At 41.6% G+C, this 24,476-nt stretch overlaps 1 protein-coding gene across 3 annotated transcripts in view; it reads left to right on the top strand.

Annotated features, from left to right (window-relative positions):
- The window catches only part of DHX57 (DExH-box helicase 57), a 56,464-nt gene extending 46,901 nt beyond the window's left edge, over positions 1-9,563 (top strand). For all 3 annotated transcript variants that reach the window (XM_082851858.1, XM_082851859.1, XM_082851857.1), the window contains exons 20-24: positions 1,459-1,596; positions 2,256-2,330; positions 3,844-3,978; positions 7,235-7,435; positions 9,090-9,563. In XM_082851858.1, the coding sequence (XP_082707984.1) occupies positions 1,459-1,596; positions 2,256-2,330; positions 3,844-3,978; positions 7,235-7,435; positions 9,090-9,233 (693 nt within the window). In that variant the 3' untranslated portion in view covers positions 9,234-9,563. The remainder of the gene's footprint in view (positions 1-1,458; positions 1,597-2,255; positions 2,331-3,843; positions 3,979-7,234; positions 7,436-9,089) is intronic.
- The last annotated feature ends 14,913 nt before the right edge of the window (positions 9,564-24,476 follow it).

The raw sequence follows: 24,476 nt of genomic DNA, 5'->3' as shown, positions 1-24,476 counted from the left end.
TTATTTTTCTTGTTGTTGAGTTCACCAAGTGATTCTAATATGCTGCCAGGGTTGAGAAGCACTGGTCTAAAGAGTATTTTATATGTAAGGTGCAGTAATATTTTCTTGAGTCATTAAGAGTTTTAAGTATAAAATAATATTTCTTTTAAATTACATTTTTTACTAAATTTATTCTTTTTCTTTAGGATGTGTGTAGATTTTGCTGTGATCTATGAGGGCCATCAAACAGCTACCTCTGGACTTCACTAAAGTCCAGCTTAGATTGTATTGTAGAATGTTTTGTGTTTCTTTTTTTAATCGACTTTTTTTTTTATAATTTATTTATTTTTGGCTGCATTGGGTCTTCATTGCCGCATGCAGGCTTTTCTCTAGTTGCGGTGAGCGGGGGCTACTCTTCACTGCAGTGCACAGGCTTCTCATTGCGGTGGCTTCTCTTGTTGCGGAGCATGGGCTCTAGGCCCCCCGGGCTCAATAGTCGTGGCTCGTGGGCTCTAGAGCGCAGGCTCAAGTTGTGGCGCACGGGCTTAATGGCTCCACAGCATGTGTATCTTCCCAGACCAGGGCTCGAACCTGTGTCCCCTGCATTGGCAGGCGTATTCTTAACCACTGCGCCACCAGGGAAGTCCTAGAATTAGTTTTATTAAGATATTAAAACCTTGTCGTGAAATAGAACTCTGGTATATTTAACTCCTAGTTATATTTTGCCATGTTATACATCTGTGATTGACAGTCCAAGAAAATACTTAAATTGTCATCAGATACAGGGTAGCATTGCTTAGCTTTCCATTCCTTTGTCATTATCTGCTTCTCTATTGTTTGATACACAGCTCATATTTGAACAGATGCCAGAGGTTTGTGCTTTTCATTCTCACACTTGTGCTCAGATGCAGAAAGGGGTTTCTAAATCTAAACCACTTAATAGTATTCCTATTCGTAGGGAAAATGTGAGCCAGCCAAGTTCACAAAGTAAGAGAAAGAGGGAAGGTTCTGAGGTGGGTGTTCTGCATCTTTTAAGAGAGAACACTAACCACTCTAGGCTCGGGTAAGGCACTAAGAGGACCTGAGCAGAAAGGAAGTAGGAAAAACCAGACAGTGTCACAGCACCTTGAGCTAGAGTTCCACAAAGTAAACTACGTTTTTGGCTGTCCTAAGAATTGCGAGGAAAATCAGACCTACCCAAAATCCAATTAATGGTGTGTTTGTTTTTTAACGTAATCTAGAATTAAATGATCTTTGGGTTTTCTGAAATTTGTGAATTTCTGTGTAGTGGTTTTACACTGCTGGTTTGTATGAGTGAAAACTGCCCTTTTGTGAATGAACAGACAAGATAATCTTCACACCTGTTTGGTAAACCCATATGAGTCTCATTACTGTACGCTGAACTAATTCGTTTTTGTAGTCATTCTTACCTTTGATATGTTGATGCCCCTGCTTAAAGATTTTTTCCATTTCTTTCAGGAAATGGCCAGCCTCAAACGACAGTTCACGGAACTGTTATCGGATATAGGCTTTGTGAAAGAGGGACTCAGAGCAAGGGAAATTGAGAAAAGGGCCCAAGGAGGAGGAGATGGTATCTTGGATGCCACAGGAGAAGAGGTAAAGAATGTGTAGTTAGTTCTTACTTCTCTTTGATGATCACACTCATAGTCTGTTACCTCAGGAACACTTGTAGGCCTTGTTCGCTTAAGCCCTATGAGCAGTGGGTTAGTGGCATTCTTGATTTTCTTTCCACAAATGTCAGCTAACACTCAGAAAAACAAGAGTTTTTTTGTTGATTGTTGCTTCTGTTTTTTTTTAATTTCACATTGGTTCTTGGTAGGTCCATCAGAGGTAGAACGGACTTTCCAATAATGTCTTCTTAATCAGACCAGCCTTTTTCAAACCCAGGATAGTTTTGTATGTAATAAGTATCAGAAGAACAATTCAAGATGAAACCTATGCCACTCTGTTCTAAGTACAGTTAGTACTTTCTGGAAATTGTGAACATCTCATGAACCAGAATCTTTCTCTCGACCGATCCTTAGGAACACTGGCTTTGTAACTGCTCTGCAGAGATCTAGAAAGTAACTGTGGACTTCTTGGAATGGGTACTGTGTGAATGTGGTCCAGTAGATTTTTTTTTTACTTAGAAATAATTTTTCTAGCAAAGTGATAGAAATGAGATGCTTTTTAGAAATCAAGAGAAATATAATAATTTCCAGGGATAGACAGAAATAGCCACATTACTTAAAAGATTAATGCTGTATTTCTTATAGGCTAACTCAAATGCTGAGAACCCCAAGTTGATATCAGCAATGCTGTGTGCTGCTCTATATCCAAATGTAGTGCAGGTAAGGAAACATTTTTCCTGGGTCCTCCCACTTCCTGTTTGATTTTAGCCAAGGGATGTAAGTTAAGACATGCACATTAATCATCTTAAAGACACACACACACAGCCTTTTAAACATAGTATATATTTCCAATTCTTCAGTTCCCCAAATGTGTTGATACATCATTCAAGAACACATTTATTGTATAAAATAAGGTGCCTTTTTAATCCTTCTGACATTATGACATTCCAGAAATTAAAATGGACATAAATGTCACTGTCAGCCAGTCTGTGCATAACTAACCTATGTTAGGTAGAAATTTGATTCTACTACAATTTCCCTTATGCCCTCTACTCTGGACTAAAATTAGATAAGAACAAGTCAGTGCCTTGTCACGGGACTGCCTATGATCCCCCTCTTCTGGAAACCCTACCTGAATGTACTGTCGGACTTTTACCTGAGATTTGATTATCCAGTCCTTGTCAAACTTAGAATGTGAATTTGTCGGAGTACTGAAGCATTTCTCACTTAACTTTTTGATAAATGTTCAGTTGATGTCTGCTGATTCATTTATGGCTTGTTTTTGCTTAGTGCTTGCATGCTTTTCAAATCATTTGAAATTTACTTTAAAAAAATCATTTGGAGAAAAGCTATGGAGACACTTAAAAAATCAGGGGTGAGGGGGATGAATAAGCAGAGCACAGAAGATGTTTAGGGCAGTAAAAATACTCTGCATGGTACCATAATGATAGATAACATGTCATACTTGCCCAAACCCACGGAATGTACAACAACAAAAGTAAACCCTAATGTAAACTATGGACTTTGGGTGATGATGTGACAGTGGGGTGCTGTATAGCCACTGAGAAGTATGTTTTAGGAAAATATTTATAGAAAATGATCCTATATTCGTTTTAATACATATATATTTATTTCTATATATAAATATAGCAGAAAACTAAAATGATATATGTCAAATATTAATGTTAGTTATTTCTTAATCATGGGATTACAGGAGTTATTATAGGTTATTACAAGGTATTGACTATTGGTCCCTGTGTTATATAGTAGCAATGTTATTTTCTACAGTAAATATGGAGGGGTGTGTGTGTGTGTGTGTGCACATAAGCTTTTCTTTTTTGTGTGTGAAACAATCTGTTTTTCACTATTTTGAAAAATTCATTTGGAAATGTTGGATTGGTATTGGAATTGTCAGCAGATTCCTGGTCCAGTGTTGCCAGCTGAATCTCTTTCCCTGATAATCAGGGCAGACCTGAAACATCAACGTGGTTTCTCCCCCACGTGGCTGGTGTGTGGTATAGTCACCCAGAACTACATTTACACCCACACCTCCTCATGGTTAAAAAAAAGAAAAAGAAAGCATGCTTGTACTGCTTCCAAAAGGAAACAGAGAGGGAAGCAGCAACAAGGACATTCAAACAAGACTTTTTTTGTCAAGGGATACATCCTACAATGGAAATACGTATTTTTTATATATAATTTTTTTTTTTTTTAACAAATACTTGTTGTTTAGGTGAAAAGCCCAGAAGGGAAATTTCAGAAGACCAGTACCGGAGCTGTCAGAATGCAACCGAAATCAGAGGAATTGAAGTTTGTCACCAAGAACGATGGATATGTACACATTCACCCTTCATCAGTGAACTACCAGGTCAGGATGGCTGGGTATACTTAACAGTCAGGTTCCACATCCACAGATTCAACCAATGCGAATTGTGTAGTACTGTAGTATTTAGTATTGAAAAAATCTGAGTGTAAGTGGACCCATGCAGTTCAAAGCCTTGTTGTTCAAGGGTCAAATGCATTTACACATGGCAGGTCCTGGGGTGAGAAACAGTCCCTTCACTTCAGCCAAACCTTGTTCCATCACTCACTGTCTTTAGCAGCATCACTGACTTGGGGAAAGTTGAATAAGCACAAATGTACTGGAAATTGAACTATTAAGCCTGCTTTCAGATATAAAATTGTTTCTTTGCGGTGGTGATTTAAGAGGTCATGATGTAATTCTCTCACTCCATCTGTGCCTTAAGAGGCCATGACCTGTGCTTGTCGATCCAACATCCTCAGCTCTCCTTCTTCCTTCAGCCAATTGTTGGGAGGCTTCTGCTCCCACCCCTCCACTAAATTCATCAAAAGTCATGAATAACCTCCTAGTTGTCAAATATAGGGAACAAATTCCCTGGCTCTCATCATACTTGACTCATGAAGTATTTGACATTGCTGACTTCCCTACCTCTTGACAATCTTTGATGCTTTTTGCTTCTGAAATATCACTTTCTTCTCTCTCGCTGATCATCCCCCTCTAGCCCCTTTACCAGATCCTCTTCCCTTACTCTGAAATCGTGGTTCTGTCCTTGTTCTCTTATTACAGTGTACATAATCTTCCTGAACCACCAGGGCACAACATCGTGGTTCTAACTGCCACCTACATGCTGACACAGACCCCAAATCTCTCTCTCTCGTCCTGGGCTTTTTTTTCTGAGCTGTCTTGCTAGAAATCACCACCTGGATGCCTTCTAGTCACCTCAAACTCAAAAGCTAAAAAATCAAACTCATTATCTCTGAATTCACTCCTCTGTGTTCCCTGTCTTGGTGAAATGGGACCATCCAAATCAGAACCCTGGAGTCACATGGACCCTGCTTCTTTTCTCCTGATGCCAGTCTAGTTGGTCACCAGGTCCCAACACTTCCACCTTTTGACATGTCTCAGATTTTCCTTCTCTTGTCCCTGCTGCTATTTCCTCAGTTCAAACCCCAAATATCTGTCTCTTGCCTGAAGTACTAATCTTACTTCTGGTGCTTTCTCTCTCCAACCTTTCATACTACTGCTGCCAGAATCATCTTTACAAAACACACATTTGATCATGCCATACCCTTGCTTAAAACTCTTCATAGATGGAGTCTACTGTAAACTCTCCTACGACCCTTCACATCTAGCCCCTTCTTAGCCCATGTCCCCTGCCCCAACCCACTCCTGTCATTCTTTATGCTCCAGCGATACCAGACTACCAACAGTGTCCCCCGGTGCCATGACACAGGACACACTGTCCTCTATGCCTGGAATGGCGTTCTAATTCCCCAGCAGGCCCCTACTTATCCTCTAGGCTCCCATCATATATCCCTTTCCCAGTGTCCCTCTCCTAGTTGCTCCTTACTTCCGTTCCGTCACTGTATAGTGTGCATTTTTCCACTGTTGTACTTATCACATTATTTTATAGCTTATGGTATGTCTCATTCATGGACATGTAAAATTCCTGAAGACAGGAATTGAATTTTATTCATCTCTGCCTTCTTGATGTCTAGCACGGTGCCTAGCCAGCATAGCTGAAAGCAGATGTTCAATAAAGCTTCATCTCGATAAAGAGATGAAGGAGGAAAAGAGAAAAGGAGAATGCAGGAAAAGAGTTTGAAGTGTTAGGGCTGGTCAACCTGTGAAACTACTGAGTAAAGTGTCAGCAAAGAATGAAAAGAAGTGTTAAGCTCAGAAGAGTCTGAGGACCAGGAAGTCATCTGCCCTCTTGGCTGCATGTGTACTTGGGAACCGGGGGCCCCAGTTACCTCCACTCGTCCTCTCCTGCGTTTACCATGACATTTCTTCAGTGAATCCAAGTCATTCATGCATCCACTCAGTATCTGCTAGCACCTCCTCTGTGCCAGGCATTGTTGCAGGCCATGGAGGACAGCGGATGAGCCAGGGAGACAAGGTCTCTGCCCTCAGGGAACTTACATTCTAATGGGGAAGACAGGCAAGAAATAAGTAAACAAATAATCTCAGGTTAATGACAAATGTTATGAAGGAAAAGAAAACCGTAGGAGATCGAGAGTGACAGAAGAGGGGCTTTTTTTTTTTAAACTATAGTTGATTTACAATATTGTGTTAGTTTCAGGTATATAGCATCAGATTCGTTTCCGCTATAGGTTATTACGAGATATTGCATATAGTTCCCTGTGCTATACAGTAATCCTTGTTATTTATCTTTTATATACCGTGGTGAATATCTATCAATATTAATCCCGTACTCCTAATTTATCCCTCCACCTCCCAAGAGGGGCTACTTTACATAGAATGACCAGGGAAGAACTCTCAGGAGAAAACAATTGAGCAGATCCTAAATGAAGTAAAGGGCAAGTCATGCAGGTATCTAAAGAGAGGACATTCCAAGCTGAGGAAATAAGTGCAAAGACCATGAGATGGGAGCATATTTGGTGTGTCCCAGGAAATGCAAGAAGGCAGCCAGTGCAAATGGAGGGGATGGTTAGGGGTGGAAGTGGTAGATGAGTTGGGACAAGCGGGCAGGGATCAGGTCGTGTAGGATCCACAGAAGGATCTGAGATTTTATCCTTGGGAAATCTCTGGAGGGTTCTGAGCCCTAACTGGTTTTTAAAAGATCACTGTGGCCTCTGTATGGAAAAGAAACTGTGAAGGTGCAGAAGCGCAGGTGCATAGGAAGCCGCTGCAGTGGCCTGTGAGATGGCAGTTGCATGAGGTGGCAGCTGCAGAAGTGGTGAGAACGTGTCAGTTCATCATGTATTTTGAAAACAGAGCTGGCAGGACTTAGTGATGATATAGATGGAGTGAGGGAGAGAGAGCAATCAAGGATGGCTCCCAAGTTGGGAGCGTGAGCAACTGGGTGCAAACTGGGTGAATGGGAGTATCATTTAATGAGACAGTGAACACCACAAGGAGGGGAAAATTGAGAATTCCTTTTGAACACAACAAGTCTGAGATGCCTGTTAGACGTCCGAGTACAGACATCAAGTAGGCAGTTGCACATACAAGGCTGGAGCTCAGGGGAACCTACAGGCTGAAGGTAATTTTGGGAGTCATTGGACAGGTGATGATTAAATCCCTGGGACTGGTGGAGTTCCCCTTATGTTGCCAGTGACATAACTGTCATATGTTTCAGGTCAGACACTTTGACAGCCCCTACCTGCTGTACCATGAGAAGATCAAAACCAGTCGGGTGTTCATCCGAGACTGCAGCATGGTGTCTGTGTACCCGCTGGTCTTGTTCGGAGGAGGACAAGTGAATGTGCAGCTCCACAGGGGAGAGTTCATTGTCTCCTTGGATGATGGCTGGATCCGTTTTGCAGCAGCTTCACATCAGGTAAGGGATAACGAGTCTGTCGCATGAGGCTCAGGCCATGAGGGGCTCTGATAATAGGAAGTATAGAGCATTTCTTCAGGGAACAAGGACCACAGAGCTGAGTAAGAGTGAATGGTGGGTCTGCAGGGGACACTAAGCAAGACTGAGGCTGAAGTGAGGCCGGGGGGGAGCCTTAGTAAGAGTTCAGGAAGCACACTAGGAGGGGAAGCCCAGGACAGCTGGTGTGAAAGGCTTCGGACAGAAGCTGTGAGGGAGGTGTTGGCACTTCCTAATTGTTATACAAATACAAGTTCAAAGAAAATCAAAATATAGATGAGCAGAACTAAGTAAAAATCACCCTGATTCCACAACCACCATTAAAAAAATGTCTCAATTATTCACTATATGGAGTCTCTAGAAAACGTTTAAGGGGGAGTATATTTAAGATATAAAAATTTTTAATATTTGCATCTCTTAGAAATCTTCTGTTGCAGGAGGCAGAAACACCAACTCAAACATTACAGTTAATTCCCTTTAAAGTCTGAAGCGGCACAGTCCAGGAGAAATATATGTGCCACATACCTAATAATTTTTTTAGTAGCCACATTACAAAAAAGTAGATAGGTGAAATTAGTTTTAATATTTTATATAGCAGAAAACATCTAAAAAGTTTTAATTTCAACATGTAATCAATATAAACAATTGAGATTTTTATACTCTTTTTTCATACTAAGTCTTCAGAATCTGGTGTGTATTTTATACTCACAGCGCATCTCGATTCGGATCAGGTACATTTCATGTGGTCAGGAGATGAGCCACATGGGACAGTACAGGTCAAGAGGGCCAGGCAGTGTTGGTTTGATTCAGCTGCTTAACAACAAAAGCCTGTCTGGCCCTGTGGTAGCAGGACGGCTGTAGCGGCTCCTGGGTCACGTCCGTGCAGCATATACTGTCCAAAAGGGAAGACAGAACGCTTCTTTCCTAAAAGTTCCAGCAAACCTCCTCTCCTAAACCAACTCCTGTGGCTGAAGAATGTCATGGACTCTAAGGCCTGGACCACCTGAACCATTCACTCTGGCAGGGCACATGGCGTGAGCCTGCGTGATGCAGACAGAGTCCACCCTGCAGGGTTGCCAGACAGCGGAGCAGCAGCCGAACAGATGCTGGCAAGACACGCACAGTGGCACTGCGTCAGCACAGGCAAACCGCCGTAAAACATGGAGGCTGTCTCCCAACCCTGTCCCCACCAACAAAAGCGGACAAATTCCAAAGTTAAAGAGATTTTTTTGGTTTAACATCTGCCATTTTTAATTCTCCATTTTCCTGCTTCTCCTCTCTGAGCAAATTGTAAAAGTCGACGAAGCTTTAATATGGAGCACACTATATAAAAGCCATATTTCCCGATTTAATCTTTCCTTTAAATGAGATGTGAGAGAGGAGGCTTTTTAAAATGGACCCCACTTAGTATATTACAGAGCTCACACTGAGTGTATGTTCCTATAATTGCATCAAGAAATTTTAGAAGAAGTTTTAGAAAAAAATGTTTAGTTCCCCCACCATGGAATTAAAATAGCAGAAATCTAGAATAATGATAATCATAACTGGAGAATTTCCTTTAATAACCTTTCCTCCCCTGTTGGTCGAAGCACTGCTTACATTGCAACTTTCATTTTAGGTGGCTGAATTAGTAAAGGAACTTCGCTGCGAACTTGACCAGCTTCTCCAGGATAAGATAAAAAACCCAAGCATAGATCTGTGTACCTGTCCTCGAGGGTCACGGATCATCAGCATGATTGTGAAACTTGTCACCACACAATAAAGACCAGGCTCGGGAGAGTGCTTGCTACTCACCTGCTTGCTCAGCTGGGAAATGACGGCAGCACCTCTACCTCGAGCTGCAGCTCCGCGATGGGGCTGCCCTGGTGAAGGAGCCCAGGGCAGGCACTGCCAAGTCAGCTGAGGCGATGCACACCTTTAGGGAAATTTTCCACACTAAGTATTTCTAACCAAGCAGTGGGCATTCCCAGCACAATTTGGAGTGTCGACGTGAGTTCGAAAACCAACTTGCCTGTATTTTTCTCTCTGACTGCCCTGGAATGAATGAAATTCATCTGATTAACAGGAAAGTGAATATTTAATACAATTCTGTTTTAATCTATGTATGTATGTATGTATGTATGTATGTATTTCATTTCGGCTACAGGCCATTACATAGACTTCATTCGTGAGGGATTTTTACTCATTAAAGTTCAGCTTAAAAAACCAAACTTAATGAGCACTTATTTGTTATCAGAATGTGAGCTGGTTTTATCCATAATACACTTCTTTTTTTTTTTTTAAATAAATTTATTTATTTATTTTTGGCTGAGTTGGGTCTTCGTTGCTGTGCACAGGCTTTCTCTAGTTGCGGCGAGCAGGGGCTACTCTTCGTTGTGGTTCGCGGACTTCTCATTGCAGTGACTTCTCTTATTGCAGAGCACGGGCTCTAGGCACGTGGGCTCAGTCGTTGTGTCTCGCGGGCTCTAGAGTGCAGGATCAGTCTTTGTGGCACACGGGCTTAGTTGCTCCACAGCATATGGGATCCTCCCGGACCAGGGCTCGAACCCGTGTCCCCTACATTGGCAGGTGAATTCTTATCCACTGCACCAGCAGGGAAACCCCACACTTATTTTTATTTATTTATTTATTTATTTTTTGCGGTACACAGGCCTTTCACTGTTGTGGCCTCTCCCGTTGCGGAGCACGGGCTCCAGACGCACAGGCTCAGTGGCCATGGCTCACGGGCCCAGCCGCTCCGCGGCATGCGGGATCCTCCCAGACCGGGGCATGAACCCGCGTCCCCTGCATCCGCAGGCAGACTCTCAACCACTGCGCCACCAGGGAAGCCCCCCACACTTATTCTTAAAAGCAGAATAGTCTGGGTGTTTTCATTCTCTTGTAGGTTTTCTATTTAGGAATCTTATGAACTCACCTGGATCTAATGGCCACATTTCACATTACCCGAAGGAGAATTTTAATGGTATTCTCAGAACAGAGTTGGCATGGTTAAGGTAGAAAAGGTTGCCATACTAGTGTCAGATTTGCAGCCATAAAAATACCTTCCATGGGACTGTTATTTTCAACCACCACTTAGGGTAATGGGGCACTAGCATTCTGAAAAAAAAAGTATATATATATTTATACTTTCCCTGGACATTTTTCAGTGTGACCAAGAAGAATCCCAAAAAGCTGGCTGGAAAAAGTATTCCTGTATTTCGGTAGTCCTCAGGTAGAGAGTTACTACAGGTTTCCCACTATACATGGAATTCACACTAACTCAACAAAACCACCTCAGTGAAGGATGTTCACTTTTCAAGGTATTTAAGTTCTCAGGAAACCACTGAAACTGTCCAAAACAGTCATTTTGAAGTGTGTTTAAGCTTCGGTGCACTTAAAGAGCTTAGGCTCTAAGCAGTGTTTTTAAAAGGCATTAATTCGGGCTTCCCTGGTGGCGCAGTGGTTGGGAGTCCGCCTGCCGATGCAGGAGACGCGGGTTCATGCCCCAGTCCGGGAAGATCCCACATGCCGCGGAGTGGCTGGGCCCGTGGGCCATGGCCGCTGGGACTGCGCGTCCGGGGCCTGTGCTCCGCAACGGGAGAGGCCACGGCAGTGAGAGGCCCGCGTACCACAAAAAAAAAAAAAAAAAAACAAAAAAAAAACAAGGCATTAATTCATAAAATCACTTTAAATAACATACATATGCATAGCACCCACAGTATACAAGTTCTGACTTGCTATTGAAACAAGGCTCATATTACAAAACCGATTAGGCTGGGACATTTAGGAGAAATGAAAGAGAAAACTGCACTAACCCTCTAAACAAGTTTTTTTCAAACCAGTTTTGACTGTTGGCGCTATAGCAGAGCTCATGCTGCCCTAACTAGAGCCATCTGCCCACGTGGACCTGCAGGTTTGAATGCAAGTTTGCAGCAGAGCACGCAGCTGCAAGGTAGTTAATAACGAAACTTTCCATTCAGAGTGCTGAGAAACTGCTCTCTCAGGGAAGCCGTGCTGGGCTGGTTACTTTCCACCACACACAAATGCACAAATCCATAGCAGCACTATTTACAATAGCCAAGGCACAGAAACAACCTAAATATCCATCAACAGATTGAATGGATAAAGGAGATGTGATGTATATAGACACAATGGAACATTGCTCAGCCATAGAAAAGAATGAAATAATGCCATTAGCAACAACATGGATGGACCTAGACATTATCATACCAAGTGAAGTAAGCCAGACAGAGAAAGACAAATATCATAGGCTATTACTTATGTGTATAATCTAAAAGAGTGATTCAAATGAACTTATTTACAAAACAAACAGACTCACAGACATGGAAAACAAACATAGTTATCAAGAGGATAGCCAGGTCGGGTGGGGTGGGCGTGGGGAGGAGGGATAAATTAGGAGTTGGGATTAACATGTACACACTACTATATATAAAATAGGTTAACAACGACCTACTGTACAGCACAGGGAACTATATTCAATATCTTGTAATAACCTATAATGGAAAAGAATCTAAAAAAGTATATATATGTATAACTGAATCACTTTGCTGTACACTTGAAACTAACACAACATTGTAAACTAACTGTAATTCAACCGAAAAAACAAAAAATGCACGAACCCTATCATTCTGTAGATGTGCCAGAATGTGAAAAATGTTGGAAAGCCTTGACTGAAGGAATTCATAAGGAAATCCTCACCCCCAAACTAGTTTTCTTTAAGTCATCATTAAAATTATGAAATAAGAAATGAAATAGGATTATCTCTTTTTGATTAAAGTCAGAATACAGTAGTATTTCAAGGTGAAACTGGATTTCTAAGCCCCAACAAGATGGTCAGAATTTAATGTTAATTTTATGGAGAACCCTGTAAATGTTTTCTTAAATATCTGTTTTACTGGAATCTAGTTAGGGAACAATATTAATGAAATACTCGCTACAAAATTAGTCTGCACTGCCGTTTTGTAGTACATGTAATTGGGAAGTTCTCAGGAAATGAGACTATCTCAACACTTACAGAGGGGGTGAGATTGATAAAACATTAGCTTTGTCTTCTTCCTCAAGTTCCATATCTGAATGTTACCATTCAAACTCGCTGACATGTAATGAACTTTGGCCTTTAAACTGCTCGGATAACAGAATGGGGAGGATAAAAGTATATCAAAGCATGCAGCCTGTGGATCTATAGGCGTGATCATTGTTTTTTCTTTCTAGGCAATGGTCTGAATATGTCCCTTAGAGGTTATCATCAAATAAGATCTTGTGAAAGTGAGATAGGCTGGGACCTGGGACCCTTTGCTGCCGTGCTTGCACCTGGACAAACATCTCCTCAAGCAACAAAATAAAAAAACAACTATAAGGGACTAAAAATAACTGTGTGCATGAGCAGTTGGGGCAAATTATGATCAACAAGATACAAGAAGACAAAAATCCCAACAAAAGCAGGGTGTCAGGAGCAAAAGCAGGGTAGTGCACATGCCCCCTGCACACGGCACCACCAAGGGGGTGAGCAGACCACCTAAGCCACCCCTGACCCGACCCCTGGACCCACGCCCCTACCCTCAGCCCCACGTAAGGGACCAGCTTGCACCCCTCAGGGAGTGAGCAAGGGGAGCCCCAATAAAGCCTTGCTTGAATTTCTTGTCTGGCCTCTTGTCAATTTCTACTGATTAAGGAGGCCAAGAACCCTGGTCGGTAACATAGGGACAGAAAAGACTGAAAAAAGAGAAAGAGAGAGATTGTCGTATCAACCCACTCCCTGTGGGTATCTATTCAGGCACCAACCTGTAAACTTCCAGAAAGGGCCAGTGAAGGTGGCAGCACCCTGTCCACTGCCCACCGGGGTGATCAAGCCTGGAAACCAGCCAGCTGTATGTTGTCTGTGGGACTCTGAACCACAGGTGGGACTCACCCACGCATACACCAGTATATAGAAATCTGCCTTTTCAGCCTGTTCCCAATGGGACTTCTCTTGGTGGCAGAAAATAAAGGAGAGAATATTGGGACAATCGTACTTCCAGACCCTACATGATATGAAGTTTGAAATCTATTACTCTCAGAAATCTCCCATCAGGGAGAGACTGCTGGACCGAGATCTGCAAAGTGTGAAAGGAGCCTCTCCCTGCTCTGCTTGTCACCTGCCAGCATGAGCTGTTACCTGCCCGAGGGAGCAGGTCTCACAAGCTGAGAGGAGTGATGCTGTAGCTGCCTGATGTCCACTCTCTCAGGATAGGAAAGAAGAGACGACAGAGAGAGGAGAAGTAGAGAGGTTTCAGGAGAGGGAAAGGGACAAAGGGGAGGGGAAAGTGGTGAGGGGAAAAGGACTAAGGGGAGGGGAAAGCGTTTCCTGAATGAGGGCACTGAGGCCCTCAGGGGCCAGGAAGGCAGACCTACCAAACGCGGTGACGCTGAAACAAGAGGTTCAGGCAGCTTTGTAAATTCAGCACCTGCGGAATATCCACATGGACAACGGGTGCCCTCGCAGCTGGGACAGGTCTGGCCTTAGCAGCTATGGGCTTTGTGGGCATGTACATGCAGGGGCTGGGCTGGGTCAGGGTCTGAGCTGCCTCCACAGCTCCCATAGTGGGCCCAGGTGCGTGACTACTGCAGTCCTAGGACCGGCTTCAGTGGATTTGTGCTGGTAGCCTTGTGAAAACAAAGCCTGAGAGGCACCAGGGCCAACCGCCAGCATACAGTGGACCTGGGGCCAAGGGCAATGCCAACAACAGTGTACTTTGTGAGCCCACACAACGGGTTGTGAAAGGTGACACAACAGAGTACAGCCACAGGTGAACAGCTCCAGCAGAGGAATACTCAGTGGCTCCTGGGAGTGCTCCAATCCCACCTACCTTGCACCACAGATTAGAAACTCAGCTCAGAATGGACCTGGCAGCTCCTACTCCATCAACTAGGGAGCAGACCCTGCTCCTGACAGGGCAGTGACAACCACAGAGCAAGGAGGAAGGCCTGCTCAATATCCAGTGCAGGCTCTGGTCACCAGGACATCATTCACACCTCCTATCAAGGGGATAACGGCCAGTATACAATGAAGAAAGAAGCGACAGCCACCCATACTAAAAACAGCCCTCGCACCACTAAATATTAAACCCACACAGGCTACACAGGAACATTCCCACATAAAAATAGCCCTCCAAGACCACAGTAGATAATTGTTTCCCCTAAACTCATAGAGCAAGAGAAATATAAGTAAAATGAAGGAGGAAGAGGAACCACTCCCAATTAAAAGATCGAGAGATTTCCCCTGAAAGAATAAAACAGACCTCTTCAGTCTAACAGACGTTGAGCCCAAAAAGGAGATAATGAAAATACTGACAGAATTAAGAAAGGCTACCAACAGAAATGCAGATTACTGTAAAAGGGAACTAAAAACTATAAGCAGAAGCCAAGAAAAGTTAGAGAAGAAAGCTGAACTAAAGTCTATAAATAGCAGAATGAATAATGCAGAAGAATGAATATGTGATCTAAAAGATGAATAATGGAAATCACCCAATTAGAACAGCAGACAGAAACCAAAATTTTTAAAAACTGAAAGCAATATAAGAGACCTATGGGATAATATAAAGCATGTCAATCTACACATAATAGGGATCCCAGAAACACAAGAAAGAGAAAAAGGGGTTTAAAATGTATTTGAAGAAATTATGGCTGAAAACTTCCCAAACCTAAAGAAGGAAATAGATATCCAGATACAGGAAGCACAGAGGGTTCCGAACAAGATAAACCCAAACAGACCTACACCAAGATATATTATAATAAAAATGGCAAAAGTTAAAGATGAATAGAGGATTCTAAACGCAGCAAGAGAAAAACAAAGAATTAATTACAAGGGAACCCCCATAAGTCTATCAGCTGATTTCTCTACAGAAATGTTGCAGGCTGGAAAGTAGTGTCAAGACATATTCAAAGTCCTGAAAGGGAAAAATCTGCAACCTGAGATACTCTACCCAGCAAGGTTATCATTTAGAATAGAAGAAGAGATAAAGAATTTCTCAGACAAGCAAAAACTAAAAGAATACAGCAATACTAAACCTATCCTAAAGGAAATATTGAAAGGTCTTCTCTAAATAGAAAAGTAAGAGTACAGGAAAGAGAAAATCACAATTAGAAAGTAAATCACTTAAATAAGCCAGTACACAGATTTTTTAAAAAATCAAAAAATTTCTGTGAAAGCAATGATAATCACAATGAACAGCAAAAGGATGAACATGAAGATGCAAAAGAGGACATCAAAATCATAAAATGTGGGAGAGGAGAGTAAGAAAATGTAGATTTTTTTTTTTTAGACTGTGTTTAAGTCTATACAGGAAAGGGTTAACATACTTGAAAAACAGGGCAACCACAAATCAAAAACACACAACAGATTCACAAAAACCAAAAAGAACAGAACATACACATAATACAAAATAAAATCATCAAACCACAAAAGGAAAAAGAAAAAAAAAGGACAAAGAAGAAATATAAAATCAATGGGAAAACAAGGTTTAAAACGGCAATAAATACATATCAATCAATAATTATCTAGAGAGGACGAGGGGAAGATGGTGGAAGAGTAAGACGCGGAGATCACCTTCCTCCCCACAGATACACCAGAAATACATCTACATGTGTAACAACTCCTACAGAACACCTACTGAACGCTGGTAGAAGACCTCAGACCTCCCAAAAGGCAAGAAACTCCCCACGTACCTGGGTAGGGCAAAAGAAAAAAGAATAAACAGAGACAAAAGGATAGGGACGGGACCTGCACCAGTGGGAGGGAGCTGTGAAGGAGGAAAGGTTTCCACACACTAGGAAGCCCCTTCGCGGGTGGAGACTGCAGGTGGCGGAGGGGGGAAGCTTCGGAGCCACGGAGGAGAGCGCAGCAACAGGGGTGCGGAGGACAAAGCGGAGACATTCCCGCACAGAGGATCAGTGCCGACCGGCACTCACCGGCCCGAGAGGCTTGTCTGCTCATCCGCCGGGGTGGGCGGGGCTGGGAGCTGACGCTTGGGCATCGGTCGGAGCGCAGGGAGAGGACTGGGGTTAGTGGCGTGAACACAGCCTGCAGGGGGTTAGTGCACCACGGCTAGCCGGGAGGGAGTCCGGGGAAAAGTCTGGACCTGCCGAAGAGGCAAGAGACTTTTTCTTCCCTCTCTGTTTCCTGGTGCAAGAGGAGAGGGGATTAAAAGCGCTGCTTAAAGGAGCTCCAGAGACGGGCACGAGCCGCGGCTAAAATCGCAGACCCCAGAGACGGGCATGAGACGCTAAGGCTGCTGCTGCCGCCACCAAGAAGCCTGTGTGCGAGCACAGGTCACTATCCACACCCCCCTTCCGGGGAGCCTGTGCAGGCTGCCACTGCCAGGGTCCCGGGATCCAGGGACAACTCCCCGGGAGAACACACGGCACGCCTCAGGCTGGTGCAAAGGCACACTGGCCTCTGCCACAGGGTCGCCCCGCATCCATACCCCTCCCTCCCCCCGGCCTGAGTGCACCAGAGCCCCCGAATCAGCGGCTCCTTTAACCCCATCCTGTCTGAGCAAAAAACATGCCCTCCGGCGACCTACATGCAGAGGCGGGGCCAAATCCAAAGCTGAACCCCGGGAGCTGTGCGAACAAAGAAGAGAAAGGGAAATCTCTCCCAGCAGCCTCAGGAGCAGCGGATTAAAGCTCCACAATCAACTTGATGTACCCTGCATCTGTGGAATACCTGAATAGACAACGAATCATCCCAAGTTGGAGGTGGACTTTGAGAGCAAGATTTATGATTTTTTCCCTTTTCCTCTTTTTGTGAGTGTGTATGCTTCTGTGTGAGATTTTGTCTGTATAGCTTTGCTTCCACCATTTGTCCTAGGGTTCTATCCGTCCGTTTTTTTTTTAATGTTTTTTCTTAATAACTAATTTTTATTTTAATAACTTGATTATATTTTATCTTACTTTATATTATCTTCCTTCTTTTTTTCCTTCCTTCCTCCCTCCCTCCTTTCTTTCCTTCTTTCCTTCTTTCTTCCTACTTTTTCTCCCTTCTATTCTGAGCTGTGTGGATGAAAGGCTCTTGGTGCTGCAGCCAGGAGTCAGTGCTGTGCTCTGAGGTAGGAGAGCCAACTAAAGGACACTGGTCCACAAGAGACCTCCCAGCTCCACATAATATCAAACGGCGAAAATCTCCCAGAGATCTCCACCTCAACAGCAGCACCGAGATTCATTCAACAACCAGCAAGCTACAGTGCTGGACACCCTATGCAAAACAACTAGCAAGACAGTAACACAACCCCACCCATTAGCACAGAGGCTGCCTAAAATCATAATAAGTCCACAGACACCACAAAACACACCACCAGACGTGGACCTGCCCACCAGAAAGACAAGATCCAGCCTCATCCACCAGAACACAGGCACTTCCCTCCACCAGGAAGCCTACACAACCCACTGAACCAACCTTAGCCACTGGGGACAGACACCAAAAACAACGGGAACTACGAACCTGCAGCCTGCAAAAAGGAGACCCCAAACACAGTAAGATAAGCAAAATGAGAAGACAGAAAAAAAAAAGCAGATGAAGGAGCAACATAAAAACCCACCAGACCCAAAAAATGAAGAGGAAATAGGCAGTCTACCTGAAAAACAATTCAGAATGATGACAGTAAAGATGATCCAAAATCTTGGAAATAGAATAAACAAAATGCAAGAAACAGTTAACAAGGACCTAGAAGAAATAAAGATGAAACAAACAATGATGAACAACACAATAAATGAAATTAAAAATACTCTAGATGGGATCAATAGCAGAATAACTGAGGCAGAAGAACGGATAATGACGTAGAAGATAAAATAGTGGAAATAACTACTGCCGAGCAGAATAAAGAAAAAAGAATGAAAAGAACTGAGGACAGTCTCAGAGACCTCTGGGACAACATTAAACACACCAACATTCGAATTATAGGGGTTCCAGAAGAAGAAGAGAAAAAGGGACTGAGAAAATATTTGAAGAGATTATAGTTGAAAACTTCCCTAATATGGGAAAGGAAATAGTTAATCAAGTTCAGGAAGCACAGAGAGTCCCATACAGGATAAATCCAAGGAGAAACACGCCAAGACACATATTAATCAAACTGTCAAAAATTAAATACAAAGAAAACATATTAAAAGCAGCAAGGGAAAAACAACAAATAACACACAAGGGAATCCCCATAAGGTTAACAGCTGATCTTTCAGCAGAAACTCTGCAAGCCAGAAGGGACTGGCAGGACATATTTAAAGTGAAGAAGGAGAAAAACCTGCAACCAAGATTACTCTACCCAGCAAGGATCTCATTCAGATTTGATGGAGAAATTAAAACCTTTACAGACAAGCAAAAGCTGAGAGAGTTCAGCACCACCAAACCAGCTCTACAACAAATGCTAAACGAACTTCTCTAGGCAAGAAACACAAGAGAAAGAAAAGACCTACAATAACGAACCCAAAATAATTAAGAAAATGGGAATAGGAACATACATATCGATAACTACCTTAAATGTAACTGGACTAAATGCTCCCACCAAAAGACACAGATTGGCTGAATGGATACAAAACCAAGACCCATATATATGCTGTCTACAAGAGACCCACTTCAGACCTAGAGACACATACAGACTAAAAGTAAGGGGATGGAAAAAGATATTCCATGCAAATGGAAACCAAAAGAAAGCTGGAGTAGCAATTCTCACATCAGACAAAATAGACTTTAAAATAAAGACTATTAGAAGAGACAAAGAAGGACACTACATAATGATCAAGGGATCGGTCCAAGAAGAAGATATAACAATTGTAAATATTTATGCACCCAACATAGGAGCACCTCAATACATAAGGCAAATACTAACAGCCATAAAAGGGGAAATCGACAGTAACACATTCATAGTAGGGGACTTTAACACCCCACTTTCACCAATGGACAGATCATCCAAAATGAAAATAAATAAGGAAACAAGCTTTAAATGATACATTAAACAAGATGCACTTAATTGATATTTATAGGACATTCCATCCAAAAACAACAGAATACACATTTTTCTCAAGTGCTCATGGAACATTCTACAGGATAGATCATATCTTGGTTCACAAATCAAGCCTTGGTAAATTTAAGAAAATTGAAATTGTATCAAGTATCTTTTCTGACCACAATGCTATGAGACTAGATATCAATTACAGGAAAAGATCTGTAAAAAAATACAAACACATGGAGGCTAAACAATACACTACTTAATAACGAAGTGATCACTGAAGAAATCAAAGAGGAAATTAAAAAATACCTAGAAACCAAGGACAATGGAGACACGATGACCCAAAACCTATGGGATGCAGCAAAAGCAGTTCTAAGAGGGAAGTTTATAGCAATACAATCCTACCTCAAGAAACAGGAAACATCTCAAATAAACATCCTAACCTTGCACTTAAAGCAATTAGAGAAAGAAGGATAAAAATACCCCAAAGTTAGCAGAAGGAAAGAAATCATCAAAATAAGATCAGAAATAAATGAAAAAGAAATGAGAGAAATGATAGCAAAGATCAATAAAACTAAAAGCTGGTTCTTTGAGAAGATAAACAAAATTGATAAACAATTAGCCAGACTCATCAAGAAAAAAAGGGAGAAGACTCAAATCGATAGAATTAGAAATGAAAAAGGAGAAGTAACAACTGACACTGCAGAAATACAAAAGATCACAAGAGGTTACTACAAGCAACTCTATGCCAATAAAATGGACAACCTGGAAGAAATGGACAAATTCTTAGAAATGCACAACCTGCCAACACTGAATCAGGAAGAAATAGAAAATATGAACAGACCAATCACAAGCACTGAAATTGAAACTATGATTAAAAACCTTCCAACAAACAAAAGCCCAGGACCAGATGGCTTCACAGGCGAATTCTATCAAACATTTAGAGAAGAGCTAACAGCTATCCTTCTCAAAATCTTCCAAAATATAGCAGAGGGAGGAACACTCCCAAATTCATTCTACAAGGCCACCATCACCTTGATACCAAAACCAGACAAGGATGTCACAAAGAAAGAAAACTACAGGCCAATATCACTGATGAACATAGATGCAAAAATCCTCAACAAAATACTAGCAAACACAATCTAAAAGCACATTTAAAGGAGCATACACCTTGATCAAGTGGGGTTTATTCCAGGAATGCAAGGATTCTTCAATATACGCAATTCAATAAATGAGATAAACCATATTAACAAATTGAAGGAGAAAAACCATATGATCATCTCAACAGATGCAGAGAAAGCTTTTGACAAAAATTCAACACCCATTTATGATAAAAACCCTGCAGAAAGTAGGCATAGAGGGAACCTTCCTCAACAAAATAAAGGCCATATATGACAAACCCACAGCCAACATCATCCTCAATGGTGAAAAACTGAAAGCATTTCCACTAAGATCAGGAACAAGACAAGGTTGCCCACTCTCACCACTCTTATTCAACATAGTTTTGGAAGTTTTACCCACAGCAATCAGAGAAGAAAAGGAAATAAAAGGAATCCAAATCAGAAAAGAAGAAGTAAAGCTGTCACTGTTTGCAGATGACATGATACTATACATAGAGAATCCTAAAGATGCTACCAGAAAACTACTAGAGCTAATCAATGAATTCGGTAAAGTTGCAGGATACAAAATTAATGCACAGAAATCTCTGGCATTCCTGTACACTAATGATGAAAAATCTGAAAGTGAAATCAAGAAAACACTCCCGTTTACCATTGCAACAAAAAGAATAAAATATCTAGGAATAAACCTACCTAAGGAGACAAAAGACCTGTATGCCGAAAACTATAAGACACTGATGAAAAAAATTAAAGATGATTCAAACAGATGGAGAGATATACCATGTTCTTGGATTGGAAGAATCAACATTGTGAAAATGACTCTACTACCCAAAGCAATCTACAGATTCAATGCAATCCCTATCAAACTACCACTGGCATTTTTCACAGAACTAGAACGAAAAATTTCACAATTTGTATGGAAACACAAAAGACCCCGAATAGCCAAAGCAATCTTGAGAACGAAAAACGGAGCTGGAGGAATCAGGCTCCCTGACTTCAGACTATACTACAAAGCTACAGTAATCAAGACAGTATGGTACTGGCACAAAAACAGAAAGATAGATCAATGGAACAGGATAGAAAGCCCAGAGATAAACCCACACACATATGGTCACCTTATCTTTGATAAAGGAGGCAGGAATGTACAGTGGAGAAAGGACAGCCTCTTCAATAAGTGGTGCTGGGAAAACTGGACAGGTACATGTAAAAGTATGAGATTAGATCACTCCCTAACACCATACACAAATATAAGCTCAAAATGGATTAAAGACCTAAATGTAAGGCCAGAAACTATCAAACTCTTAGAGGAAAAGATAGGCAGAACACTCAATGACATAAATCGCAGCAAGATCCTGTTTGACCCACCTCCTAGAGAAATGGAAATCAAAACAAAAATAAACAAACGGGACCTAATGAAACTTCAAAGCTTTTGCATAGCAAAGGAAACCATAAACAAGACCAAAAGACAACCCTCAGAATGGGAGAAAATATTTGCAAATGAAGCAACTGACAGAGGATTAATCTCCAAAATTTACAAGCAGCTCGTGCAGCTCAATAACAAAAAAACAAACAACCCAATCCAAAAATGGGCAGAAGACCTAAATAGACATTTCTCCAAAGAAGATATACAGACTGCCAACAAACACATGAAAGAATGCTCAACATCATTAATCATTAGAGAAATGCAAATCAAAGCTACAATGAGATATCATCTCACACCAGTGAGAATGGCCATCATCAAAAAATCTAGAAACAATAAATGCTGGAGAGGGTGTGGAGAAAAGGGAACACTCTTGCACTGCTGGTGGGAATGTGAATTGGTACAGCCACTGTGAAGAACAGTATGGAGGTTCCTTAAAAAACTACAAATAGAACTACCATATGACCCAGCAATCCCACTACTGGGCATATACCCTGAGAAAACCAGAATTCAGACAGAGTCATGTACCAAAATGTTCACTGCAGCTCTATTTACAATAGCCCAGAGACGGAAACAACCTAAGTTTCCATCATCAGATGAATGGATAAAGAACATGTGGCACATATATACAATGGAATATTACTCAGCCATAAAAAGAAACAAAATTGAGCTATTTGTAATGAGGTGGATAGACCTAGAGTCTGTCATACAGAGTGAAGTAAGTCAGAAATAGAAAGACAAATACCGTATGCTAACACATATATATGGAATTTAAGGAAAAAAATGTCATGAAAAACCTAGGGGTGAAACAGGAATAATGACACAGACTTACTAGAGAATGGACTTGAGGATATGGGGAGGGGGAAGGGTAAACGGTGACAAAGCGAGAGAGAGGCATGGACATATATACACTACCAAACGTAAGGTAGATAGCTAGTGGGAAGCAGCCACATAGCACAGGGCGATCAGCTCGGTGCTTTGTGACCGCCTGGAGGGGTGGGATAGGGAGGGTGAGAGGGAGGGAGACGCAAGAGGGAAGAGATATGGAAACATATGTATATGTATAACTGATTCACTTTGTTATAAAGCAGAAACTAACACACCATTGTAAAGCAATTATACTCTAATAAAGATGTAAAAAATATATATATATATCTGAATACTATGAACCTTTAAATTAAAAATAATAATAATAGTAATTATCTGTCAGTGGACTAAATGCTGCAATCAAAAGACACAGAGTGACAGACTGGATACAAAGGCAAGACCGTACAATATGCTGCCTACAAAATACCCACTTTAGGGCCAAGGACACACATAGATTAAAAGTGAGGGGATGGGGCTTCTCTGGTGGCGCAGTGGTTTAGAGTCCGCCTGCCGATGCAGGGGACTTTGGTTCGTGTCTCTGTCTGGGAAGATCCCACATGCCATGGAGCAGCTGGGCCCTTGAGCCACAGTCGCTGAGCCTGCGCGTCCGGAGCCTGTGCTACGCAATGGGAGAGTCTACGGCAGTGAGAGACCCGCGTACCGCAAAAAAAAAAAAAAAGTATTATAAAAGTGAGGAGATGGAAAAAGATATTTCATGCAAACAAAAATGACAAGAAAGCAGTGGTCACAATACTAATATTAGACAAAATAGACTTTAAAACAAGGCTATAAACAAAGATTAAAAAGGACACTATATACTGATAAAGAATCAATACAAGGAGAGTATATTACACTTGCCAACATATATGCACCCAATATATGAGCACCCAAATACATAAAACAAATACTAAAATACATAAAGGGAGAAACTGACAGGAATACATTAATAGTAGGAGACTTTAACATCCCACTCATGTCAATCGACAGATCTTTGAGACAGAAAATCAATAAGGCAACATAGATCCTACATGATACAATAGAACAGTTAGACTTAATTGATATCTTCAGGACATTACAGACAAAAAAAAAGCAGAATACACATTCTCTTCAAGTCCACATGGAACATTCGCTAGGACTGACCACATACTAGGACACAAAACAAACCTCAACAAATTTAAGAGTATATAAGTTATTTCAAGCATCTTTTCTGATCACAACAGCATAAAACTAGAAATCAACAACAGAAAAAGAAAGGAGAAAAAAAAATTTCATGGAGAGTAAACAACATGCTACAAAAAACCAATGGGTCAACGATGAAATCAAAGAAGAAATTAAAAAATAACTTGAGGAAAATGACAAGGAAATACAACCGTACAACATCTACGGGATGCACCAAAAGCAGTTCTTACAGGGAAGTTCATAGCGATACAGGCCTTCTTTAAGAAACAAATCTCAAACAACATAACCCACCACCTAAAAGAATTAGAAAAAGAACAAACAAAACCTGAAGTCAGCAGAAGGAAGGAGATAATAAAGATCAGAGAGGAAATAGAGATTTAAAAGAAAAAATAGAAAAGAAAAATCAATAAAACCAAGATCTGGTTCTTTGAAAGGGTAAACAAAAT

This window comes from Leucopleurus acutus (genome assembly GCF_964270905.1).
Source record: "Leucopleurus acutus genome assembly, chromosome: 12".
NCBI classification, from domain to species: Eukaryota; Metazoa; Chordata; class Mammalia; order Artiodactyla; family Delphinidae; genus Leucopleurus; species Leucopleurus acutus.
Note: the sequence above shows the minus strand (reverse complement) of the source record. Positions and strands in the feature narration are given on the sequence as shown.